The 20,250-nt window shown below is 54.1% G+C and overlaps 1 protein-coding gene across 2 annotated transcripts; it reads left to right on the forward strand.

The window, feature by feature from the left end:
* The first annotated feature begins 13,051 nt into the window (after positions 1 to 13,051).
* ZFTA (zinc finger translocation associated) lies at positions 13,052 to 19,003 on the forward strand. Of its 2 annotated transcripts, XM_058526601.1 has the most exons (5): positions 13,052 to 13,265; positions 15,540 to 16,037; positions 16,596 to 16,982; positions 17,196 to 17,747; positions 17,971 to 19,003. In XM_058526601.1, the coding sequence occupies exons 1-5, from the start codon at positions 13,127 to 13,129 to the stop codon at positions 18,429 to 18,431; spliced, it is 2,037 nt and encodes a 678-aa protein (XP_058382584.1). In that variant the 5' UTR covers positions 13,052 to 13,126; the 3' UTR covers positions 18,432 to 19,003. The 2 variants fall into 2 exon arrangements, with proteins under 2 accessions (XP_058382584.1, XP_058382585.1); XM_058526602.1 differs by lacking the exon at positions 16,596 to 16,982.
* The last annotated feature ends 1,247 nt before the right edge of the window (positions 19,004 to 20,250 follow it).

Raw genomic sequence — 20,250 nt, forward strand, 5'->3', positions numbered from 1 at the left:
CCAATATCCACTAAAACCAGAAGCTATCTTAGGGCTCTCACCAACTGTAGAAGACTTAATTAGGCAAGGACTTATAATTCCATGCACTAGTCCCTGTAACACTCCGATCTTACCCATTAAAAAACCAAGTGGATGAGGTTGGAGATTTGTTCAAGATCTGCGTGCAATTAATAAAATTGTGATACCCAGGTTCCCTGTAGTTCCAAATCCAATACTTTGTTATCTAATTTACCTACAGACTCAGAATGGTTCACAGTGGTGGATCTTTGCTCTGCTTTCTTTAGTATCTCGGTTACAAGGAGAATCAATATTTATTCACCTTTACTTGGAAAAACCAACAGTCTACCTGGACTGTAATGCCACAAGGGTTTAATGAAGCCCCATCCTGTTTTTCACAGGTTTTACATCAAGACTTGGCAACCTTACCAAAGTTCCCTAAGAACTCTACACTCATTCAATATGTAGATAACTTATTGCTATGTTTCCCAACAAGGAAGGACTCAGAAATAATTCGATTTGTCTGTTACAGCAATTAGCTTGTAAAGGCCATAAAGACTCCAAGGGAAAACTCTAATTCTCAAAAGAGAAGGTCCACCACCTAGGATGTGATTTGACTGCAGAAGGCATTTCTCTCTCACCTGAAAGAGTAAAGACTATCCAAAACTTCCCCAGACCTACAGCTAAAGGACAATCAAGGAGTTTCCTCAGATTTGTAGGATATGGTAGATCTTGGGTTCCAAATTTTTCTCTGATTGCAATTCCCCTGTATGAGCTTACAAGGAACTCAATTCCAGAGCCCACACCCTGTGAAGATAATCATGAGCAAGCCTTTAGCCAACTAAAATTAGCCCTGCAACAAACTCCAGCCCTAGGGCTCCCAAATTATACTAAACCTTTCACCTTATTTGTCCACGAACATGATAACCAGTTTTAGGAATTCGAACACAAAAGCATGGAGGAAACCATAGACCTATTGCTTGCTATAGCTCACAATTAGACCCAGTGGCCAGAGCATATCCAAACTGTTTGAAAGCAGCAGCCGCAGCAGCTAAATTGGTAGAAGCCTCAGCTGAATTGGTATTAGGACATGAAATGCTGTTGAGAGTCTGCTAAACTCCAATCAGACTCAACGTTTTTCAGCGAGCAGACCAACATCTTAGGAGATCCTTCTCCTTTCACTTTCTAACCTCCATCTTAAGCGCTGCAACTTGCTCAACCCTGCTACCCTGCTACCCTTGCCTGACGATGATCACCATAACTGTGTAGACGTGGTGTTGAGGTTATTGACCCCTAGCATTGACTTACAGGACACATCATTAGAAAATCCAGATTTGATACTCTTCATTGACTGGTCCTATGCTAAGAATTCAGGAGGAAAATATCAAGCAGGATATGCTGTAACAACTCAATATGAACTATTGGAAAGGGGAATCCTCCCCCAATTTAAGTCTGCTTAACTAGCAGAACTACATGCCCTCACTCGGGCTTGTCAGTTATCCAAAGGAAAATCAGGAAATGTTTATACCGATAGCAGATATGCCTTTGGGGTGGTCCATGACTTTGGTGTATTATGGAAACAGAGAGAGTTCCTCACTTCCAGCGGGACCCCAGTAAAAAATGGGCTCCAAGTAAATGAACTGCTCTCTTCCATTCTATTGCCTAACCAAATTGCAATGATTAAAATTGAAGCTCATTCTAGAAAAACAGAACCTGACTACCAGGGAAATGCTGTAGCAGACTTTCATGTTCAATCAGCCAGCACTAAAATTGTTCCAATATGCAACAGGAATGAACTCCATAAGATTGATTCTAACCAAATTATTTATGATAATTTATATAAAAGACAAAATCGGGCACCTGAGCTGGAGCAACAATGTTGGGACCAACAAGGGTGCAAATTTAATATTAAACGAGGACTCACTGAGGGCCTGGACAGCTGCCTGGTTCTTCCTGAGTCCTTAAAAATGTCATTACTAAAAGCTCTACATTCTGCAACTCATCATGGCACAGATAAAATGATCCAAATTATGAAAAAGTTTTGGTGAGGTGACTGCTCCAAGGTCGTGAAATTGGTTTATGACCAATGTCTGATTTGTCAAACCCATAACCCTGGAAGACCATTTAGGTATTAGATGGAGCATTCCCACCAGCTACTGGGACATTTGAACACTTACAAATGGATTTCATTCAGTTGCCTTCTGCAATGGGTTATCAATATGTTTTTGTAATTGTTTGTATCTTCTTAGGGTGGATTGAAGCCTTCCCATGGAGAAAGGCTGACACCAGAACCATGGCTAAGAAACATTTTAAAAATGTATTTCTTTAGTGGGGTATCCCCAGAGAAATCTCCAGTGATATGGGAATTCATTTCTCTAGGCAAAAAATTAAACAATTAAATAAGGCACTGTTGACACAATGGCATTACCATCCTCAGTCATCTGGTAAAGTCAAATGGACAAATGGTAACTTAAAACTAAAGCTAGCTAAATTAACAGAATCAACTGGACTGCCCTGGCCAAAAGTTCTACCATTGGTTTTGATGGCAATTAGGTCAACACCTATGGGAAAGCATAAATTAACACTTTACAAAATAGTAACAGGAAGACCTATGCCTTTGATATAGAACCACATGTGTCTCTTGTACTCATGAATTCTGATATGACTCAATATTGCAAAGCTTTAATGCATTATGCCAAAGTGGATTTCCACCAAGTAAGGGAAGCTCTCCATGACTCTCCTACAGATGATCAAACCTTCCACAACTTAGAACCTGGAGAGTGGTTCTTCTGGAAATGACATCTAAGAAAGACTGCCTTTGACCTTTGTTGGAAGGGACCATACTAGGTTCTCCTCAACACCCAGATGGCAGCCAAACTTCAGGGACTTGAACCTTGGGTCCACATCTCCCAATTGAAGAGTGCTCCTCCAGACTCTTGGAACTGCATACCATCTGGAGATCTAAAGTTAAAATTGACCAAGGAGATTCCTCTCTGGAAGCAGACGACATCTTGAGGTGCACAGCTCTCACAAGATCACGGATCAAGATCTTCATCTCCAATATGAAAACTTTATCCCTTTGGCTATTTGCTCTTTGCTTTTGCTTTCTATTAATGCCTGGGAAGTTAACACTAGAATTGGGATTTCAAACAATAGCTACTGCAGAAAACTTAACTAACTGCTGGATTTGTCACACTAAATCAAAATAAGTACATGAAGAGAGAGACTCCTTTGTTCACCCAATAAGTAATTTCACTGGAATCCCAAATGCCACTGTATGCCTAAATTGTTCCACAGGTCCCTTTGATAAAGTTAAAATACTAAATCCACATACCCCCATTCCTTGCCTCAATTTAACCCAACCCTGGGATGGGAAAACGAGATGCATTGAACATATATACATCAAAAACACCACAGAGCAGCCAGTGTAAATCAGACCATTTGCAGGCTTGCTGTCAGGCCCATATATTTAGATGGTCTTTCACTTTGTGATAATACAGTATTTGAGTCTTGGTTGAATGATGCTAACACCTTCTATACTAACCAATGGGTCCATAAATGCTAATAGTTATCAGGGAGCCCTATGCGCACCTCCCGGCTACTCCTTTATAGTTTTGGTAATGGCCCCTATGCTTGGGCAACTCATTGTTTTGACAGCTGAAGGATGAAAGGACAATGTACTTTTGCTGTATTTACTGTTCCATTATCCCTTCATAATGCCTCAGAAACTCAATATTGGTCCACTCTCTTGAATTTATACTATCGACCAAAAAGAAGTTTACTAGCAGATGTTAACTTTTCTGAGTGGGTGTCATTTGGATGGTCCCTTCTTCCTTGGCTTGGCGTTAGTACAAATAAACATATGATTAGAAACTTATCCTTGACTCTGGCAGCCATTGCTGAGGCTACTGCTAAGGCCATGGTGGCACAATAAAAGCCCCTAGGCTCTCTTGCTAAGTGGTTTTAGATAATAGAATTGCTTTAGGTTACTTGTTGGCTGAACAAGGAGGAGTCTGTGCCATAGCAAATCCCTCCTGCTGTAACCTGGATCAACACTTCTAATATTGCAGAAACTCAACGCAAATAGAAGAAATTAACCAACAAGCTACTTGGCTAAAACAGGTTGATACCTCATCAGGTACGTTCTTTGATTCATTTGATACCAACTGCTTTGGTTCATGGGGGCCCTGGCTAAGGCCCTTGGAATCATCCTCCTAATAGTCATCATTGTAGTCTCGCTGGTGCGCAGTGTTCTCTCAAAGATCTTAAATGCATGTTCACAGCCACCAGCCCCACATCAGATGGTCTCACCACTCTAGGAGAAACACAAACCAGACGAACAGCAAAAAGCATTTTTCCAGGGATCTGACGTCATAAACTACAAGTTTCATAACGAGACAAGAGCAATTTAACTCTGACGGTGACTGAGAGTGGTGCTAACACCAAACTTTTGGTCAACCTCTCACGTTTAAGAGGATGACCAAAAGGGGGGAATTGTTAAATTAATTAAGCAAGGAGGCCATTAGACTGAGTTGGCTCTAACGCCACAGCGTCTACATATACGAACCAAAATCTAAGCCTATAAATACCTCAAGGTTACGAAAGCGAAACCCTAAGGACGACCAATCACAGCCAACTAGGCTTTACGCTGTAGCCAATCAATCATTTTCTTACTTTGCTGCCGCCTTTTCTCCAGCTCCCAGCAACCGAGCGCTTCTATCCACTTCCGGTTTGGCGCTGCCCAATTAGAATTGATTTTTGCTCAAATAAATTCCTAAAATTTTAATATGCCTCAGTTTCTCTCTTAACAACGGGCTCTGCAAGTTCGGTCAGCAGGGAAGAGAAGGTTGGGAGTTAAAATCTAGAGGCGTTTGTGGTTGATTGGACGCGGGCATGTTGGAGATGACTCGCATTCCCCAGAGCTTCAAAATGTCCAAAGAGGATGTAGATGTCCCAACAGCTCAGGAGGCAGCTTCTTCGTGTCCCCGCACTGCTGCCAGCTTTGAGCACTGGGCAAGTCCTTGATTACAGAGAACTGGGCATTTGATGGCTGCTGTTCTGTGGAACTTCCTGAAGGCCACATGCAAGGAAAAAGCAATTGGGTATATACTGCATTGGTAAGTGGGGAGATAAACGTTTATTTTTCATCAGAAAAGTGTCTGTCTTTCCCTAAGAATTGGGCAAGTACAACCTAATGAAACACAGTGACTGTTTTTAATGAACAGTTAAGTGAAAACTAGGAAGACAGAGGGAAGAAGAACCAGAGGTAAAGCAGAGAAACAGGAGGGAGGAGACATGGGCAATGGGCAGTGAGGGCTAAGTGGCCAAGGGGGCGGGCAGTGCCAGGTGCCACCAGCCTGTAAGCTCCGACAGCCCCCAAACAGCTCCAGCTCCTCCTCCTCTTCCTCCTCTTTGTCCCATAACAATATTTTATTGAATAACTTAAATCCTCCTGCAAATTGCTTTCATCACATTGGTGCACATAGTTCTACTTTATTCTTGTTTACTGCCACATAGTATTTGTAGCATGAACATACCTTGGCTTATTCAGCACTTTCCTTATTGAAGGCCAGGTAGGTAATTCCCAGGTTGTCATTACCACCTGCCATGCTGCAAGGAACACCCTTGTCCGTGACTCCTTGTGTGTGTATGTTTCTCCAGGGTAGAATTGCTGGACCAGAGGCTATGTGCATTTTGTAAATAAAATTTTTAATTTTGGAATAATTTTAGATTTACAGAAAAGTTGCAAAGATAGTACAGAGGGTTCCCATATACCTCTCACCTATTTTCCCCTAAAGTTATCACCTTACATTATCATGGTATGTTTGTCAAGATGTAAAAACCAATATCTGCATATTCCTATTAACTCAACTCCAGACTTCATTTGGATTTCGCTAGTTGTCTACTCTGCTCAGGCTGCCATAACAAAATACCACAGACCAGTGGCTACAACAACATAAATTTATTTTCTCACAGTTCTGAAGGCTGGAAGTCCAAGATCAAGGTGTCGGCAGGGTTGGTGTCTGGTGAGGCCTCTCTGCCTGGCTTGCAGACGGCCGCCTTCTTGCTGTGTCCTCAAATGGCCTTTCTTCTGTGTACTCATGTGGGGAGAGAGAGAGAGCTCTCTGGTGTCTCTTCCTCTTATAAGGACACTAGTGCTATGGAATTATGGCCCCACCCTTATGACCTCGTTTAACCTTAATTACCTCCCTAACGGCCCTATCTCCAAATACAGTCACTTTGGGGGTTAGGGCTTCAACATATGAATTTGCAGGGGCATAATTCAGTCCGTAACACTAGTTTTTCCGCTAATGTCCTTTTTCTGTTCCAGGATCCAATCCAGAATACCAAATTGCATTTAGGAGTATGTGCATTCTTAGATTTAAATAGATTTGGCCAAATTGCTTTAGAAAGCGGCCCTACTAATGGACACATTCCCAGCTGTGCATCCCCCTTTCCCCATACCATCCCCATTCCTAATAGCATCAAATTTTCAAATCTTTGCCAATTAGATGGGTGACTAATGATATCATGCTGTTTAATCAGCTGTTCCCTGAATGCAAGTCAAGTTGAGCCTCTCTTTGCTGGCCACCTGTTTTTCCTGGACTGTGAATTGCCTTTTCCTAGCCTTTGACCATTTTTTCAACTGTATGATGAGTTTTTCTTATTGGATTGTAGGACCCTTTAAGTCTCTAAGGGGAAGGGCCATGTCTCGTATTCACTGCTGGCACATCATAGCTACTTTTCTTGCAAGTACCAGAAACTAATTTGAGGACATGAACAAGGGGTGTCTCAGGAACCCCAAGAGGGGGAGTGTAACAAGGCCTCTTCAGGGTCTGGAAGCAGGAAGGGAAGGCAGGCAGGCGCCCACAGTTCCTGCTGCTGCCGCTCACTTTGTGGGTCTCAGCCTCTTCTCCCCTTTCCACAGTCTGGGTCTCCTGCTTCTGTTCCATATGGTGGGAGAGGGCTGGTCCTGATCGCTGCAGTTCCAGCTGCCCTCAGACATCATCTGGCTGTCTGAAATCCCAAAAAGTGTCAGGAGAGAGCATCTGAGTGGTCTTGCGTGGGTCAGGGTGACCACTCCTAGTGGACAGTCACCTGTAGGCTCCTAAGCCGGAATGCGTGGAGGAAGAATGGTTGCTGGGGGCCCCAGACCCCAGCATGCTGGGCAGAGAGCCAGAGGAGAGCCATCTCCTACAGGGCTGTGATGGATAGAATGGAAGGGCGACCCCCAAAATGTGCCTTGCCCCTCGTATTACTTGTGGCTTGCTCCTAATTGGCATAACAATATGCTCTCAACATGAGTGACTAGACATCTGTTGCTCCTGCCATTCAGCACTCCTTCTTTTGTTAAGTTCATATGGTTTTTTTCTTATAGCAACCACCTTTCTCAGTCCACGTGGCTCGGGGTGTTGACTCCTCCAGGGGTGGGCATCCCACCCCAGCATAAGTGAGTGGCACATCCCATGCATTTGGCTACAGTGATTGGTTGAGGGATAAGCATGTAATTAGCATGTGATCCAATTCAGGCCAATGAAAGTGAGACCTGGGATTTTCATAATGATCAGCACCAGCCGGGTTTGTTAATGATCAGCTCCAGCTTCCGGAGGGTTAACTAGGGGAAGGAGGCAGAACAGAGCAGGAAGGCTGGCATAGGAGCTCCAACTGCCTCTGTGATATTTTATGTCTTAAAAAACATTATGTAGCAAACGTGTCAAAATGTTTAGATTTGTTAAAGCTGAAAGGTATGAGTATATATATATGTATGTCTATCACAGAGTTTTTTCTGTATGTTTGAAATATTTTATAATAAAAAAGGGTGTTTTTAAGTGTCAAGGATTTGGAGACTGGCAGGCTAAGGGTTAAGTCTTCTTTTCACCAATTACTAGCTGTATTTTTGGACAAGTTACTTCTTTTCCCACCTGTGACTGTCCCCCTTGGGATGTCACATCCTCTTCACCTGCACTGAACACTCGATCCAGTTAACATTGGGAAACAGCTTGCCAGTTTTCTCTTTTCTAAAAACAAAACCTCACTGGCTGCTTTATTTTCAAATTTAAGTGGCTGGAGTTGGAATCCCCCCAACGCACACATACAAAGTTTGAAGTTTTAGCTTACACCTGGAGATCATTTTTAGGTTTGGAATTCCTTTGGAATTTTATAAAGGATGATTTAATTTGCAATTTACATGCAAAGTCCCTTTGACAGTCACACGCTATATGGCTAATTGACTTCGGTTCTTTGAATGAGTCTAGGACTGCCCTCTAGAGAAACGTTGGAAGGCTACTTTTCAGAACCACTATTCCTTTTATAGTTCTGAGACATATTGAAGAGTAGAATCCAGAATTTGTGGCAAATTCGGGTCTAGTGAGGTTGATGTGTTCAATGCCTGAAAAACTTCCTTTAGAAATACTATTCACAGCTCCTCTGTTCTGGTCATCAGCAAGGCCCTTCCTTTAACAGGACTGCCCAAGGAGTAGAGGGCTCCACCTCCGCCCCCAGAGACTTGTAGGATGGGCCCAGCCACCCTGAGGAGCCCGCTGTGCTGCTGGATGGGGGCACCAGACGGCAGACTAAGAATCTGAGTCAGAGAATGGAAGGGAAGAGGCGAGGTGCAAAAATGAGGAGTTCTGGGTTTGATACAGGCTCCAAAGTTTCCAGCTTGTGACCTTATTCCGTCTCCACCCCCCTCCAAATCTATTTTTCTTTTTATATTCCTAGCCCTCCAATCCAGATACTTAGAAGTTAGCTTAGCTTTTCTCTGATCATCACATGCAACCAGGCACCATGTCTTGTAGATTCTACCCTCTGGCTCAGTCTAGGCCCACCGCTAGCCCCTGAGGGGCCTCTGTTAGAAACTAGTTAAAGGGCTCCCTCTGAGCTAGTGAATTAGGAAAAGATGCCCCGTCTGGGTGGAAGCAGCTTTCAGCTACATGCTTGGCTAACACAAGCCAAGAAGTGTCCTTTTCTCCTGGCAGACGCCAGGGTGCATGGCTCAGCTGGGGGCACAGGCAGCATTTCACCCCACCCCACCGTCCCCTTCATCGCCCCTTGTGTGCAAGGAAGAGTGCACCACGATGTGCTGTGGCCCTGCTTAAATCTTTGGCCTCCACTCCATCAGCCCTGCTGCTGCTGCTGACACGTTAAAGCCGTTCTTGTGGCTGGTGTGCACTGCCTGAACGGTGTCCACAGTCTTTCTCTCTCTTCTCTCCCTCCCTCCCTGTGTCCTCAGGGCTGCCTCCTGAACGCCCTGTACCCTGGCTCCAGGCACTCCTCTGGCCTTCAGGACAAGCAGACTCAGCGTGCCACTCAAGGCTCTTGCCCAGCTCATTTCCATTTCCTCTTCTGCCGCTCCCATCGGAAACCTTCCTTCACCCCGGAGCATCCCTGGCCTCTGCCCGGAAAGCCCTTGCTTTGTTTCTCCTCCTGGCAACCCCTCCCGGTCTTTCAAGACTTGGCTCATGTAATACCTTCCGTAGGTAGGTGGGGTGGCCTCTCCCTTGCCCTTATCCCCTGTATTGCAATCAAGGCCAGCTAACCATTGAGCACCAGTGCCTAGAGCCCATGATACTTTTAGGGGCTCATGGAAATGTTTTAATTTATTTTAAAATCAGAAGAAAATAATGAACTTTAAAGAAAATGTGTTATTTTTTCTCACATTAGAAAAAATAAAGAGGGCCGGCCCAGTGGCTTGGTGGTTAAGTGAGCGCGCTCCACTGCTGGCGACCCGGGTTCGGATCCCGGGCTCGCACCGACGCGCTGCTTCTCTGGCCATGCTGAGGCCGCGTCCCACATGCAGCAACTAGAAGGATGTGCAGCTATGACACACAACTATCTACTGGGGCTTTGGGGGGAAAAAATAAATAAATAAAATCTTTAAAAAAAAAAAGAAAAAGAAAAAATAAAGAAATTTGTATGGCCCACAAAAATCTATTAAATCTTTTTTTTTGTTTGTTTTATAGAGGAAGATGCCCATGGAGGCAAAAGTAGCTATGACCCATAGAAAGTCACTATGTGACCCTAACTGCCATCATTTCCCCCTTCCCACAGTAGACCTAGTAGAGGAGAGCTCCTAGGAGTGGGGGATGGCACCCTCCCCCAAGGGCTGTTATGTAATTTTTAAACATTGGTATCCCCAGCTGTCGCCAGCTCTGGTGGTCCAGTGGTTAAGATTCGGTGCTCTCACGGCCGGCCCGTGGCCTAGTGGTTAAGTTCAGCACACTCCACTTTGGCGGCCCGGGGCTCGGTTCCCGGGCACAGACCTACACCACTTGTCAGTGGCCACACTGTGGCAGTAACCTACATACAAAATAGAGGAAGACTGGCACAGATGTTAGCAACCTCGGGTGAGGGTGAGGGTGAAGCTTCCTCAAGCAAAAAGAGGAAGACTGGAAACAGATGTTAGCTCAGGGCAAATATTCCTCAGCAAAAAAAAAAAAAAAAAAAAGATTTGGTGCTCTCACCACTGCGCCGTGAGTTCTGTTTCCTGGTCAGGGAACCACACCACCTGGCTGTCTGTAGTCATATGGTGGTGGTACGTGTTGCTGTGATGCTGAAAGCTCTGCCACCGGGATTTCAAATACCAGCAGGGTCACCCATGGTGGACAGGCTTCAGTGGAGTTTCTAGACTAAAAAGAAGGGCCTGCCCACCTACTTCCATTTTGGCCTTGAAAACCCTGTGAATAGCAGTGGAGCACTGTCTGAGGGAGCGCCGGAACGTAAGAGGATGGCGCAAAAAGACCAGGCAGGGTTCCGCTGTGCTGTACACAGGGGCACTAGGAGTCAGACTCCACTCCACAGCACTAACAAAAACAAACAAAAAATCCCCAGCCCAGTGCTAGGCACTCAGGACTGGCTCAGTCAGTGCTTTCTGAATAAGTGGATAAGTACAAATGAATGAATGAATGAATGGCCTTCGGTGAGACTCTTGACTCTCTGAGTCTCCATTTGTTCATCTGGAAAGTGAAGCGTCGTCTTTGTAGGGTGACTGTGAGGATCAAATGGTGAGTGGGAAAATGCTTCGGAAGTGTGGAGCTTGGAGCTGTTCCTGAAGTTATGCAGGATGTGGGCAAGGAGAGGAGCACGAGGTTGTTAAAAATGGCTCCAGGTGGCTTTGATACCTTTCTTTTGGTAACGAATAAAATTACCCTATTTATATACATAGAAAGAGGACTGGAAGGACATATACCAAAGTGTCTCACAGCTGCCAGCCCTGAGCATCGGTTACCTTTGTCATTTTTTTTTTTTTAAACATCCTTAGAAGCCCGTGAAGGCCAGATCTGTGTCTTACTTTCCCTTTGTGTCCCTGGGCCCCGCACAGGTGAAGGACATAAGGAATCCCCCATCTCAGGGTCCCCTGGCACCCCATCAGCACCAGGGCCCCTGCATCCAAGTGGATAAAAGGAGAACAGCTCCTCGCTGAGAGCAGGGCCAGCAGTGGAGAGAGCAGAGCTGCAGGACGAAGACTCAGTTTACCCAAGGTGACGTCTCTTGCAAGTCATCATCGGGACTGAGGAAGAGATGGGACATCTCCAATGGTGCCAGACACCTTTAGGCACTTAAGAAATTTTAGTTCCCACCCCCTCTTCACATTTAGGAGACAACCTTCCTGTGTTCAAGTAATTTAATATTTCCCATGGCTCCCGACGGGCTGGAATTGTTTCCTTTTTATAAGCCGTGGGTGCCTAAGTCATAACCAGTATCAGACCTGTCTGTCTTGTTCACTGCTGTACGCCCAGCGCCTAAAATCACGTTGGCACACAGTAGGTGCTGAGTAAGCAAAAGACTCTGTCGAAGGTGACTTCTTTAACGGCGTGCTGGGTGCCTCCCCAGTGAGAAGAAAACTCACCTCTAGATAATAAGACCCTCCGCGGCCTCCCGCACCCTGTAATTTGGATCTCTAGGAATCGCCTTTGTTGTGGGCGACCAACCACAGGCAGAGCGAGCACCTGCTCCTCCAGCGGGCCTCGCGGAAGGACCCCAGGCTGCCGCGCCCCTTCTCTCCGCTCCCCGAGAGCTGGGGGCCCCGAGGCATCCCGGCTCGCAGCCAGGGTCCGCCCCAGCGCTTCCCGGCCGTGGTGACGCGCGTCCCCAGGTGCCCGACACCCCGCCCGGGGTCAGCGTTCTTCGCCTCCTCGGGCCAGGCGGGGGATCTGGGGCTGCATCAAGGGCCTCGTCGGGCACCCCCAGGCCTGCGGGGGTAGGAGCCTGAGTCACGGCGGCGCACGCTCTCTCCTCCGGCTTCCATCCTGGGGCCACCCCCGCCCCACAGCGTCGGGCCCCGGCGCAGCCGGCTCTCCCCGGGTCTCCTGCGCGCCCCCTCTCCCCGGCCTGAGTCTCCGCGGCCGCGGCCCCCGCCCCCGGCCGGCTCCGGGGGAGCTGCGCCCGTCCGCCCCTCCAATGGAGAAGCCCGAACTCCCGGCGCTCCCGGGCGGCTCCGCGGGAGGGGGCGCGGCCGCCCCCGCGGCTCCACCCTCTCGGCGGGGCCGCAGCCATCTGGGGCCCCTGCCAGTCGCGTCCGTTCCGGGGCCCGCGCCGAGCTCGCGCGCGAGGAGGCAGCCCTGGCAGGGACCCGGGCCTCCTCCCCAGGCGATCGATCCCCTGCCGGCGCCGGGGCGGGGAGCCGGGCGCTGAGATGCCCCGAGGGTCAGCGGCTGCGAGCCCAGCCTGGCTGGAAGCGCGTCGCAGCGGACGCGGGCGTCCCTCGCCACCTCGGTGACCCTTCAGGAGCCGGGACCGGAGCCCCGGAGGCGGCGGTGCGGGCCCGCGAGGGCGGCGAGGTCCGTGATCCTAACGTCCGGGGCGGGCGCCGGCTGCGGAGCCTCGGCCCGGCTCGTCGCCTCCCGCCTCTCTACCCCCAGCCCCCCGCGAGCTGGCAGGAGGAAATAGCGCGCGGCCCCTTTAAATTTACCCAGGAGCCCTTAAAGGAGCCCCAGGGGCCCCAGACAGGAATCCCCACCCCGGTCCAGCCCGCGCCGCCGAGCGAGCAGCTAGCCGTCCGTGCGGCCGGCCGCCCCGTGCATGCGCCCCGCGCCTCGGGGCCCCGCGCACCGAGCGCCGCGCGCGGGCCGCCGCCGGCCCCGCGGCCCCGCGCCCCGCCGCCCCGGGGCCCCGCTCCGCAGCGCAGCGCATGGAGCCCGGCGGGGACCACCGGAGCCGGAGCGGCGGCGGCAGGGGCGGCCCCGGGCCAGCAGCGGCCTCGGCACGGGGCCGATCGCTGCCGCCCGCCGGATCGAGCGGCGGCGCGGAGCCCGAGGAGGACGACGGCGGTAAGCGCTGGGGCCGGCGGCTCGGGCGGGGGCCCCGGCATGGGGGAGGGGAGGGCTGCGGCTCCGGGCTCCGGGCCCCTCTCCGCCGCCGAACAAAGGGGGGGACGCGGGCAGAGCGGCCGGGGGCGCCACCTGGCGGGCGCGATCGCGGCTGCAGGGCCAGCGGGGGAGCCCCCAGCCCAGCTCCCGGGGTCGGCCTGCGGGGCTCGGGCGGATCCCCTCTCCCTTAAAGGGCCCCGCGGCCCCCGCACTGGAGGCCAGGCCGGAGGGGCCCCAAAGGGCCTGGCCGGGCGCCACGGGTCGCGCGCTCTAGGCTGGACTTGCTGCCCCCGCCCCTTTCTCTTTCAGACTCCCAGGTGGTCTCCCTTATCCGGTTGTCTCTTAAGTCTGCCCAGACCGTGGGTCCCTTTCGGGGGGCTTCCCCCAGAGGAGCGGAGCCGGGAACTCCGCTGCTTTCAGTCGGGCTGCTCCTCTTCTCTTGTGGCCTTGCTTAGAGAAAGGAACCCTTTTCTTTTTCCCCATGTTCCCCCTAGGAGAGCGCATCGCTTGCGCCTCGGGGGGGCCCACCACTACCTTCCCCACGACGGGCAGCTTTTAAAGGGATGGGCTCGCCCACAAAGGCAGACACCCCCTCCTGTCCGCGCGTTATCTCCTCCCTTCTTTTCGGAAATTTTTGCCACAATTTGTCAGCTCTAGCGGGACCCGCCAGTCTTCCCCGTTCGCTCTCAGAAGAGACTTTCTCCATTTCCTTGCTGTAGGGTCAACGTGAAGACCCGTGAAGGTTTTGTCCAGCCCAGGGAGGCTCTGCCCTCATCTGCAATTCCCCTCCCAGAAACTCCCCATCCCCTTTTGTTTTTAAAGAATCTCAGCTCCTCCCCTTTTTTCGGCTCTTAAAGTGCCAGTCCACCCTAGACTAGCACAGCTCCAGCGCTGGAAGGATGCTCAGAGACCAGCTAGCTCTCTAGTGCCTTTGCAGACAAAGGCGCTTAGGCCCAGAGAGCGACATGACCTATCAGAGGTCACAGAGCAAGTTACCCGTGAAGCTCAGACTCGAACCCAGGTCTCTGACTCTGAAGCCAGTGCTTTTTTCTTCTGATCTACTGAAACCAAAAACAAACGAGAAACACAGTGGTGACGGGAGCCCTCTCTGATCCTGTCTTTTGTTTCCCAACCCTGAGATTCTCCACGATCTACTTAAACCAAAAACAAACGAGAAACACAGTGGTGACAGGAGCCCTCTCTGATCCTGTCTTTTGTTTCCCGACCCTGAGATTCTCCACTGGGAGAATGACCACACCTGTGCATTAAACTTAGATGGCCAGGAGACCCTTTTCCAAATAACATAGGGTCTGAACTATAGGGAGGGTGGGGGGCAGCTCGGGGACTCTGTTTGGCAAAAGGGAACAGCACTGGGTTAGTGGGCTCTGCTCGGGCCTCCCGGGTGCCCGCCCTCTGATTGCTGGGCAGTGGCGGGCTCCCTGCCAAAGCAAAAAATAAATCTCCAGAAAGACTTAATGGACTCCAGTGGGTGGTGGCCGCTCCCTGCCGCAGAATTGTCAGTAGCCACTCTGGTGGCCCCCGGTGTCCCCTTTTAGAGTCATGCGCTCTCCCAGACTCTAGGGAAGTCAGGGTCTTAAAAACTCCTTTCCCTGGAGGTTTGACAGCTTTGTCATGGGGATCCCTCCTGTGGGGAACTGATGGTGCTTAGGGCCTCCTATAATGGGACTCTCAGGAGGGTGTATTTGGGGCATTATTGGAAAAATGGAGAAGACCTTTGGGTGGGGCCCTCCTGGCTGGGGCCTCAGGCGGGTGGGTCCTGTGTGCAGCCCTGGATGCAGACAGATGCCCCCTTTGTTCTTCTCGCCCCGCTGCCCGCTCTGCTCTGCTCTGCTCCGCTCCGCTCCGCTCCGGCTGTAACCGCCCGGGCCTGCTGCTCTCCTGGCTTTACCCCCACAGCTCTCGTCCAGGAAGGGTGCCTTACAGAGCTGGCTGCCTCCCTGGCTGTCACCTTATTTTTGAAAAAGTCAGAGCTAGTCCCTGACAGTGCCCTGCATCCTTTTGTTCCTGATCGTCTCTTAAAGGGTCCTCGCTCTTTGTGAAGGGCCAATGTTTTGCTTCCCTGCTCTCCCACATCCCTTTTACTGCCCTTGTCATCCCTTTCCTGCCCCAGAACACCCCTCCCCCACCTCCCTTCTCAGGCTGCAAAATCAAAACCCTGGGTTCTTTCCCTGGAAATTGGAGATTGAAAAACTGTCTCCCTTTCCCCCTCTTCAGGGCAAGATCTTCAGCTGGAAGGGGGTGCTTTGGGGTCCTGGGGGAGTGCCCCCCTGCCCTCCTCCAGGGCCAGGGGACCAGCATCTTCAGGCAGGAAATACTCAGACCACTGTGAGGCCCGGGCCTCGAGGCCTGGAAAGAGCCGCATCCCCGGCCGTGACCACCGGCGCTACTACCACGACCACTGGCGGCTGGAGTACCTGATGGACTTCAACCCTGCCCGGCACGGCATGGTGTGCATGGTGTGCGGCAGCTCCCTGGCCACTCTCAAGCTCAGCACCATCAAGCGGCACATCCGTCAGAAGCACCCCTACTCCCTGCATTGGAGTCCCCGGGAGAAGGAGGTCATCAGCAACAGCTGGGATGCCCACCTTGGGCTGGGGGCCTGCGGAGATGCCGAGGGCCTGGGGGCCCAGGGGGCTGAGGAGGAGGAGGAGGAGGAAGAAGAGGAGGAGGAGGAGGGGGCTGGCCTCCAAGCTTGCCCGGCCAAGGGCCCAGGTAATGGAGGACATGGAGAGGCAGGGGCCTGGGTGGCAGGTGGGGCCAGGTGGGGCCAGCCCTGGCTTAGCCAGCCAGCTGCTTTTCTTCAGCAAGTCACTGTTCCTTTTCTGGGTGGGGCTTACCTATTGTCCTTATTGTATCATAGTGGGGGAGGGGGGACAGGGGGGACCGTGGGACGAAGGGGTCTCCAACGTCCCAGACAGCTTTGACATTCTGTGCTTTTAGGAGGATCAAGAAGAGTGGAGGCTGGAGGGATAGGCAGGGGAAGGGCTGGGAGCAGAGAGTGCTGGAAAGGTATGGCTGACAGAGAAGTCCAGGAAAGGGGCTAGAATCTGGGTCTGGGGAAGAGTGGGTGGCCTTCCGGTTTGTATGCAGGAGGATTAGGAGATGGAGGAGTTAAGACTTGAGGGGAGAGGAAGAGAAGGGCAAAGGGTAGGCTGGGGGCTCAGAGGCAGAGTGAGGGAGAGGAGAGGCTTCTGGAGGACCTGGCTGTGGTGGGGGGGCTCCCCCAGAGGGCCAGCATCTCAGTTCCTTCCCTCCCTCCAACCCTTTCAGGCAAAGCCCCAGCTGGTGGGGGCAGCCGGCGCCAGCTGCGAGGGGGCCCAGTGGCACCCCGGGCTCGGCGCCGTCGCCTCTCAGCCTCCCGGAGGGCCGGGGGCAGCAGGGGGCTGGGTGCCCGGCGCCTGGAGCGGAGGCTGAAGGAGTCCCTGCAGAACTGGTTCCGGGCAGAGTGTCTCATGGACTATGACCCTCGGGGGAACCGGCTGGTGTGCATGGCCTGTGGCCGGGCACTGCCCAGCCTGCACCTGGACGACATCCGTGCCCACGTGCTGGAGGTGCACCCCAGCTCCCTGGGGCTCAGCGGCCCCCAGCGCAGCGCCCTGCTGCAGGCCTGGGGCGGCCCGCCCCAGGCACTGTCCGAGCTCACCCAGTCCCCACCAGGTGCGAGGCCCATCCCAGGGCCGAGACCCCCTGTTATAAGGGCTGCAAAGTGGGGTCTGTGGCCAAACCGGGAGGGACTCATCCCCCCGCCACATGGCACTGGCTGGGGCCTCTAGCTTGGGGCTAGGGTGAGGAGCAAGGGACCCCCTCTGCCTGGGTAAGGGCGACCCAGTCAGCAGGCTGAGCCCCTCTCCCTCACCCCTTCCCCAACAGACGATGACCTCGTCCCCCAGGACCTGACCAGAAAGAGCCGGGACTCCGCCCTCGCTGCTGGAGCCCCCTCCTCTCAGGATCTCAGCCCCCCAGACGTAAAGGAAGAGGCTGGCTGGGTCCCTGAGAGGCCCGGGCCGGCAGAGGAGGAGGAGGAGCTGGAGGAGGGCGAGAGGGTGGGGGTCCCGGGCCGGTCGCCGCGGGGCCGCCACCGCCGCCGCCACTCCCAGGAGCGCTGGCGGCTGGAGTACCTCATGGAGCTGGACGGCGGCCGGCGCGGGCTGGTGTGCATGGTGTGCGGGGGCGCGCTGGCCTCGCTCAAGATGAGCACCATCAAGCGCCACATCCGCCAGCGCCACCCGGGCTCCACGCGCCTCAGCGGGCCCGTCAAGGCCCTCATCGCCCAGGAGTGGAGCGAGAAGGCCGCCCACCTGCTGGCCCTGGGGCTGCCCTGCCCCGAGTCCCCCGGGGACCCCGCCGCCCCCAGCACAGCCGCAGCCTCCGAGGAGGGGGGAGGGGCAGAGGAGGAGGAGCCGGAGGAAGAGGAGTGGTGGGGTGAGCTGGTGGAGGGCCAGAGCAGGTGGAGAGGGAGAGCGGGGCCAGGCAGGGAGAGAGGGTTGGGGAGCGCTCGGGGAGACGGAGGTGGTGAGCGGAAGGTTGAAGGGAGACGGGAGGATGGGACAGGAAGGCAGGGCCGGGCGGGGTTATGAAGCTGAGACGCAGGACGCGGGCTGCGTTCGCCCCACCAGCTCCAATGCAGCTCTTTGTCTCTTCCTAGGCGATGTCCCGCTTTCCCCTGGGGAGCCGTCGGAGCGGCCTGCCGAGGAAGAGGAGGACGACGAGGACGGCCAGGAGCCCGGGGGACTCGCCTTCCCTCCGCTGCCCCCGCCCCCGCCGCCGCCCCCGCCGCCGCCGCCCCGCAGCCGAGAGCAGCGGCGGAACTACCAGCCGCGCTGGCGGGGCGAGTACCTGATGGACTACGACGGCAGCCGGCGCGGCCTGGTGTGCATGGTGTGCGGGGGCGCGCTGGCCACGCTCAAGGTCAGCACCATCAAGCGGCACATCCTGCAGGTGCACCCCTTCTCCATGGACTTCACGCCCGAGGAGCGCCAGACCATCCTGGAGGCCTACGAGGAGGCGGCGCTGCGCTGCTACGGCCACGAGGGCTTCGGGCCGCCCGCCCCGGCGCCGCGCGACGGCGGCGCGGACCTCAAGGCGGGCGCCGTGTGTCGGGCGTAGCGGACTCGGGCCCGGCGGGGCCGGCGCTCTGGCTGGGAGACCCTGCTTCCCGCGGCCCCGCCGCTGCCGCTGCCCCCCGCTGGCCGGGCCGGGCGGAGACTGGGGTTGGGTGGGGCGCCAGCTTCCGCTCGGCGCAGGGGAGCCCCCGAGCTGGCCGGTGCGCCGCAGGAAGCGCGCTCCCCTCGCACCCGGCGCCCCGGCCCTCCCCGCGCAGGGCCCACGTGTCCCGAGAAGCCACAGCGGCCTCCGAGCGTTTGCGCGGAGAGCTTCTCGCCCAGCCAGTGTCCGGCCGCACCCCACGAGGCGATCGTGTGCCCCGCGGGGATGGGGGGCGCCAACAGTCAGTATTAGGGCTCCAAGGGTGGGAGGAGGGCGCGAAGGCCGCGCCGGCCCCTTCCCCTGCCCGGGGGCCCATCTCTCGGCAGCGTGGCACGCCGCAGGCACGGCTCCCGGGTCGGGGGCGGCCGCTACCCTGGCATTATTGATATTCTCGGCCGCGGAGGCTTGGACTGAGCGCCGGGGCCCCAGCAGGAGGCGGGGCGAGGGGGCCCGGGAGCCCGCAGGGCGGGCACGGGGACGTGGGCGGGGCGGGGCGGGGCGGGGGCGGGGCTAGGCCGGGCCCGCCAGCCTCCCCGGCGGGCTCTGCGGACCGCGCGCCCGGCCGCCCCACCCGCCTCCCCGGCCACGCCCGCCCGGACCGAGATCTTGTATGGGATCAGCACTTTCTTCCTTTGCTCCTCTCCTGCTCCAGGGCCTCCGTTACCCCCGCAGCTCAGTCAGGCGCTCCTGCTTCAGCGCCCCCGTCAGTCGGAGCCCGGGGCACTGGAGGTCCCGGCAGGTGGCGTTGTATTCCCGTCCCCTCCCTGTCCCCCTTTGTACGCGGTGGATGCGCCACCCGTTCTCCGCCCCCAGGGCCTGGGGCCGGGCCTCGGCCTCCCTTTCTCTTCCCCGCGGCAGCGCCAGGCCCTGTGGGGCCGGGAGGGGCCCCCGCGATCTCCCAGGCAGGTCCGAGAGGGATGTGTAGATTCATTCTCCCGTGGAGAACACGTGGCCCCGAGATCAGGCCCCTTTTGCTCTTTGTATTTTATTTTGAAACTGTATTTAATGCTTTTATATGAAAGGGGGAGGGGCGGGGAGGGAGCTGTCCCGGTCACCCTTATGTGCAAATGTCTTATTTATTATGCGTGTATCAGAGATAAGCTGTGAGGTGGTGGAGGAAGGATCTAAAGGAAGAAGCAGCAAGGACAGAGGCGGGGATGGGAGGACCCCAACCATCCCAGGCTCATGTGTGACTCTCCAGGCCTCTCCTCCAGTCTCTGGGCTCCAATGTCTGCTCTAGATGTAGCCCGACCAGTTCCTTTGGTTTTAAAGCCTGAGAACGGGGAGGTCAGCGGGTGGGGCGTGAGGGCTGGGTTTGAAGGAGGAGGGGCCCTGACACCAGGTGCGGGGGGGGGGGGGGGGGGCTGCCTCTGTGGGTGGGAAAGCAGAGCAAAGAGGAAGCCCCTCCTCTCATCCCGGTCCCCCAGGCCAGAGCTCAAGGATCAAGTGCCTGGGCCCAGGCCATTTGACTTCCTGACTGGGAATTGGGTTTTATACCACGGATTTTATAGCATTTTTACATAATTCAAGATTGTCAGAGTTGGAAAGACCTTGGAGATCAACTAGTGCTCGCCCCCCACCCCTCTCACGGATAGGTACAAGGAAGCCCAGAAACTGAAGTGACCACACAGCCAGGTAGGAACACTACAAGAACTAGAATAAAAATCTCTATAACTCCCAATTCAGTGCTTTTTGCAACTATGCCACACTGCCTCCCTAT

Source organism: Diceros bicornis, chromosome 31 (assembly GCF_020826845.1).
Source record: "Diceros bicornis minor isolate mBicDic1 chromosome 31, mDicBic1.mat.cur, whole genome shotgun sequence".
Taxonomy (NCBI): domain Eukaryota; kingdom Metazoa; phylum Chordata; class Mammalia; order Perissodactyla; family Rhinocerotidae; genus Diceros; species Diceros bicornis.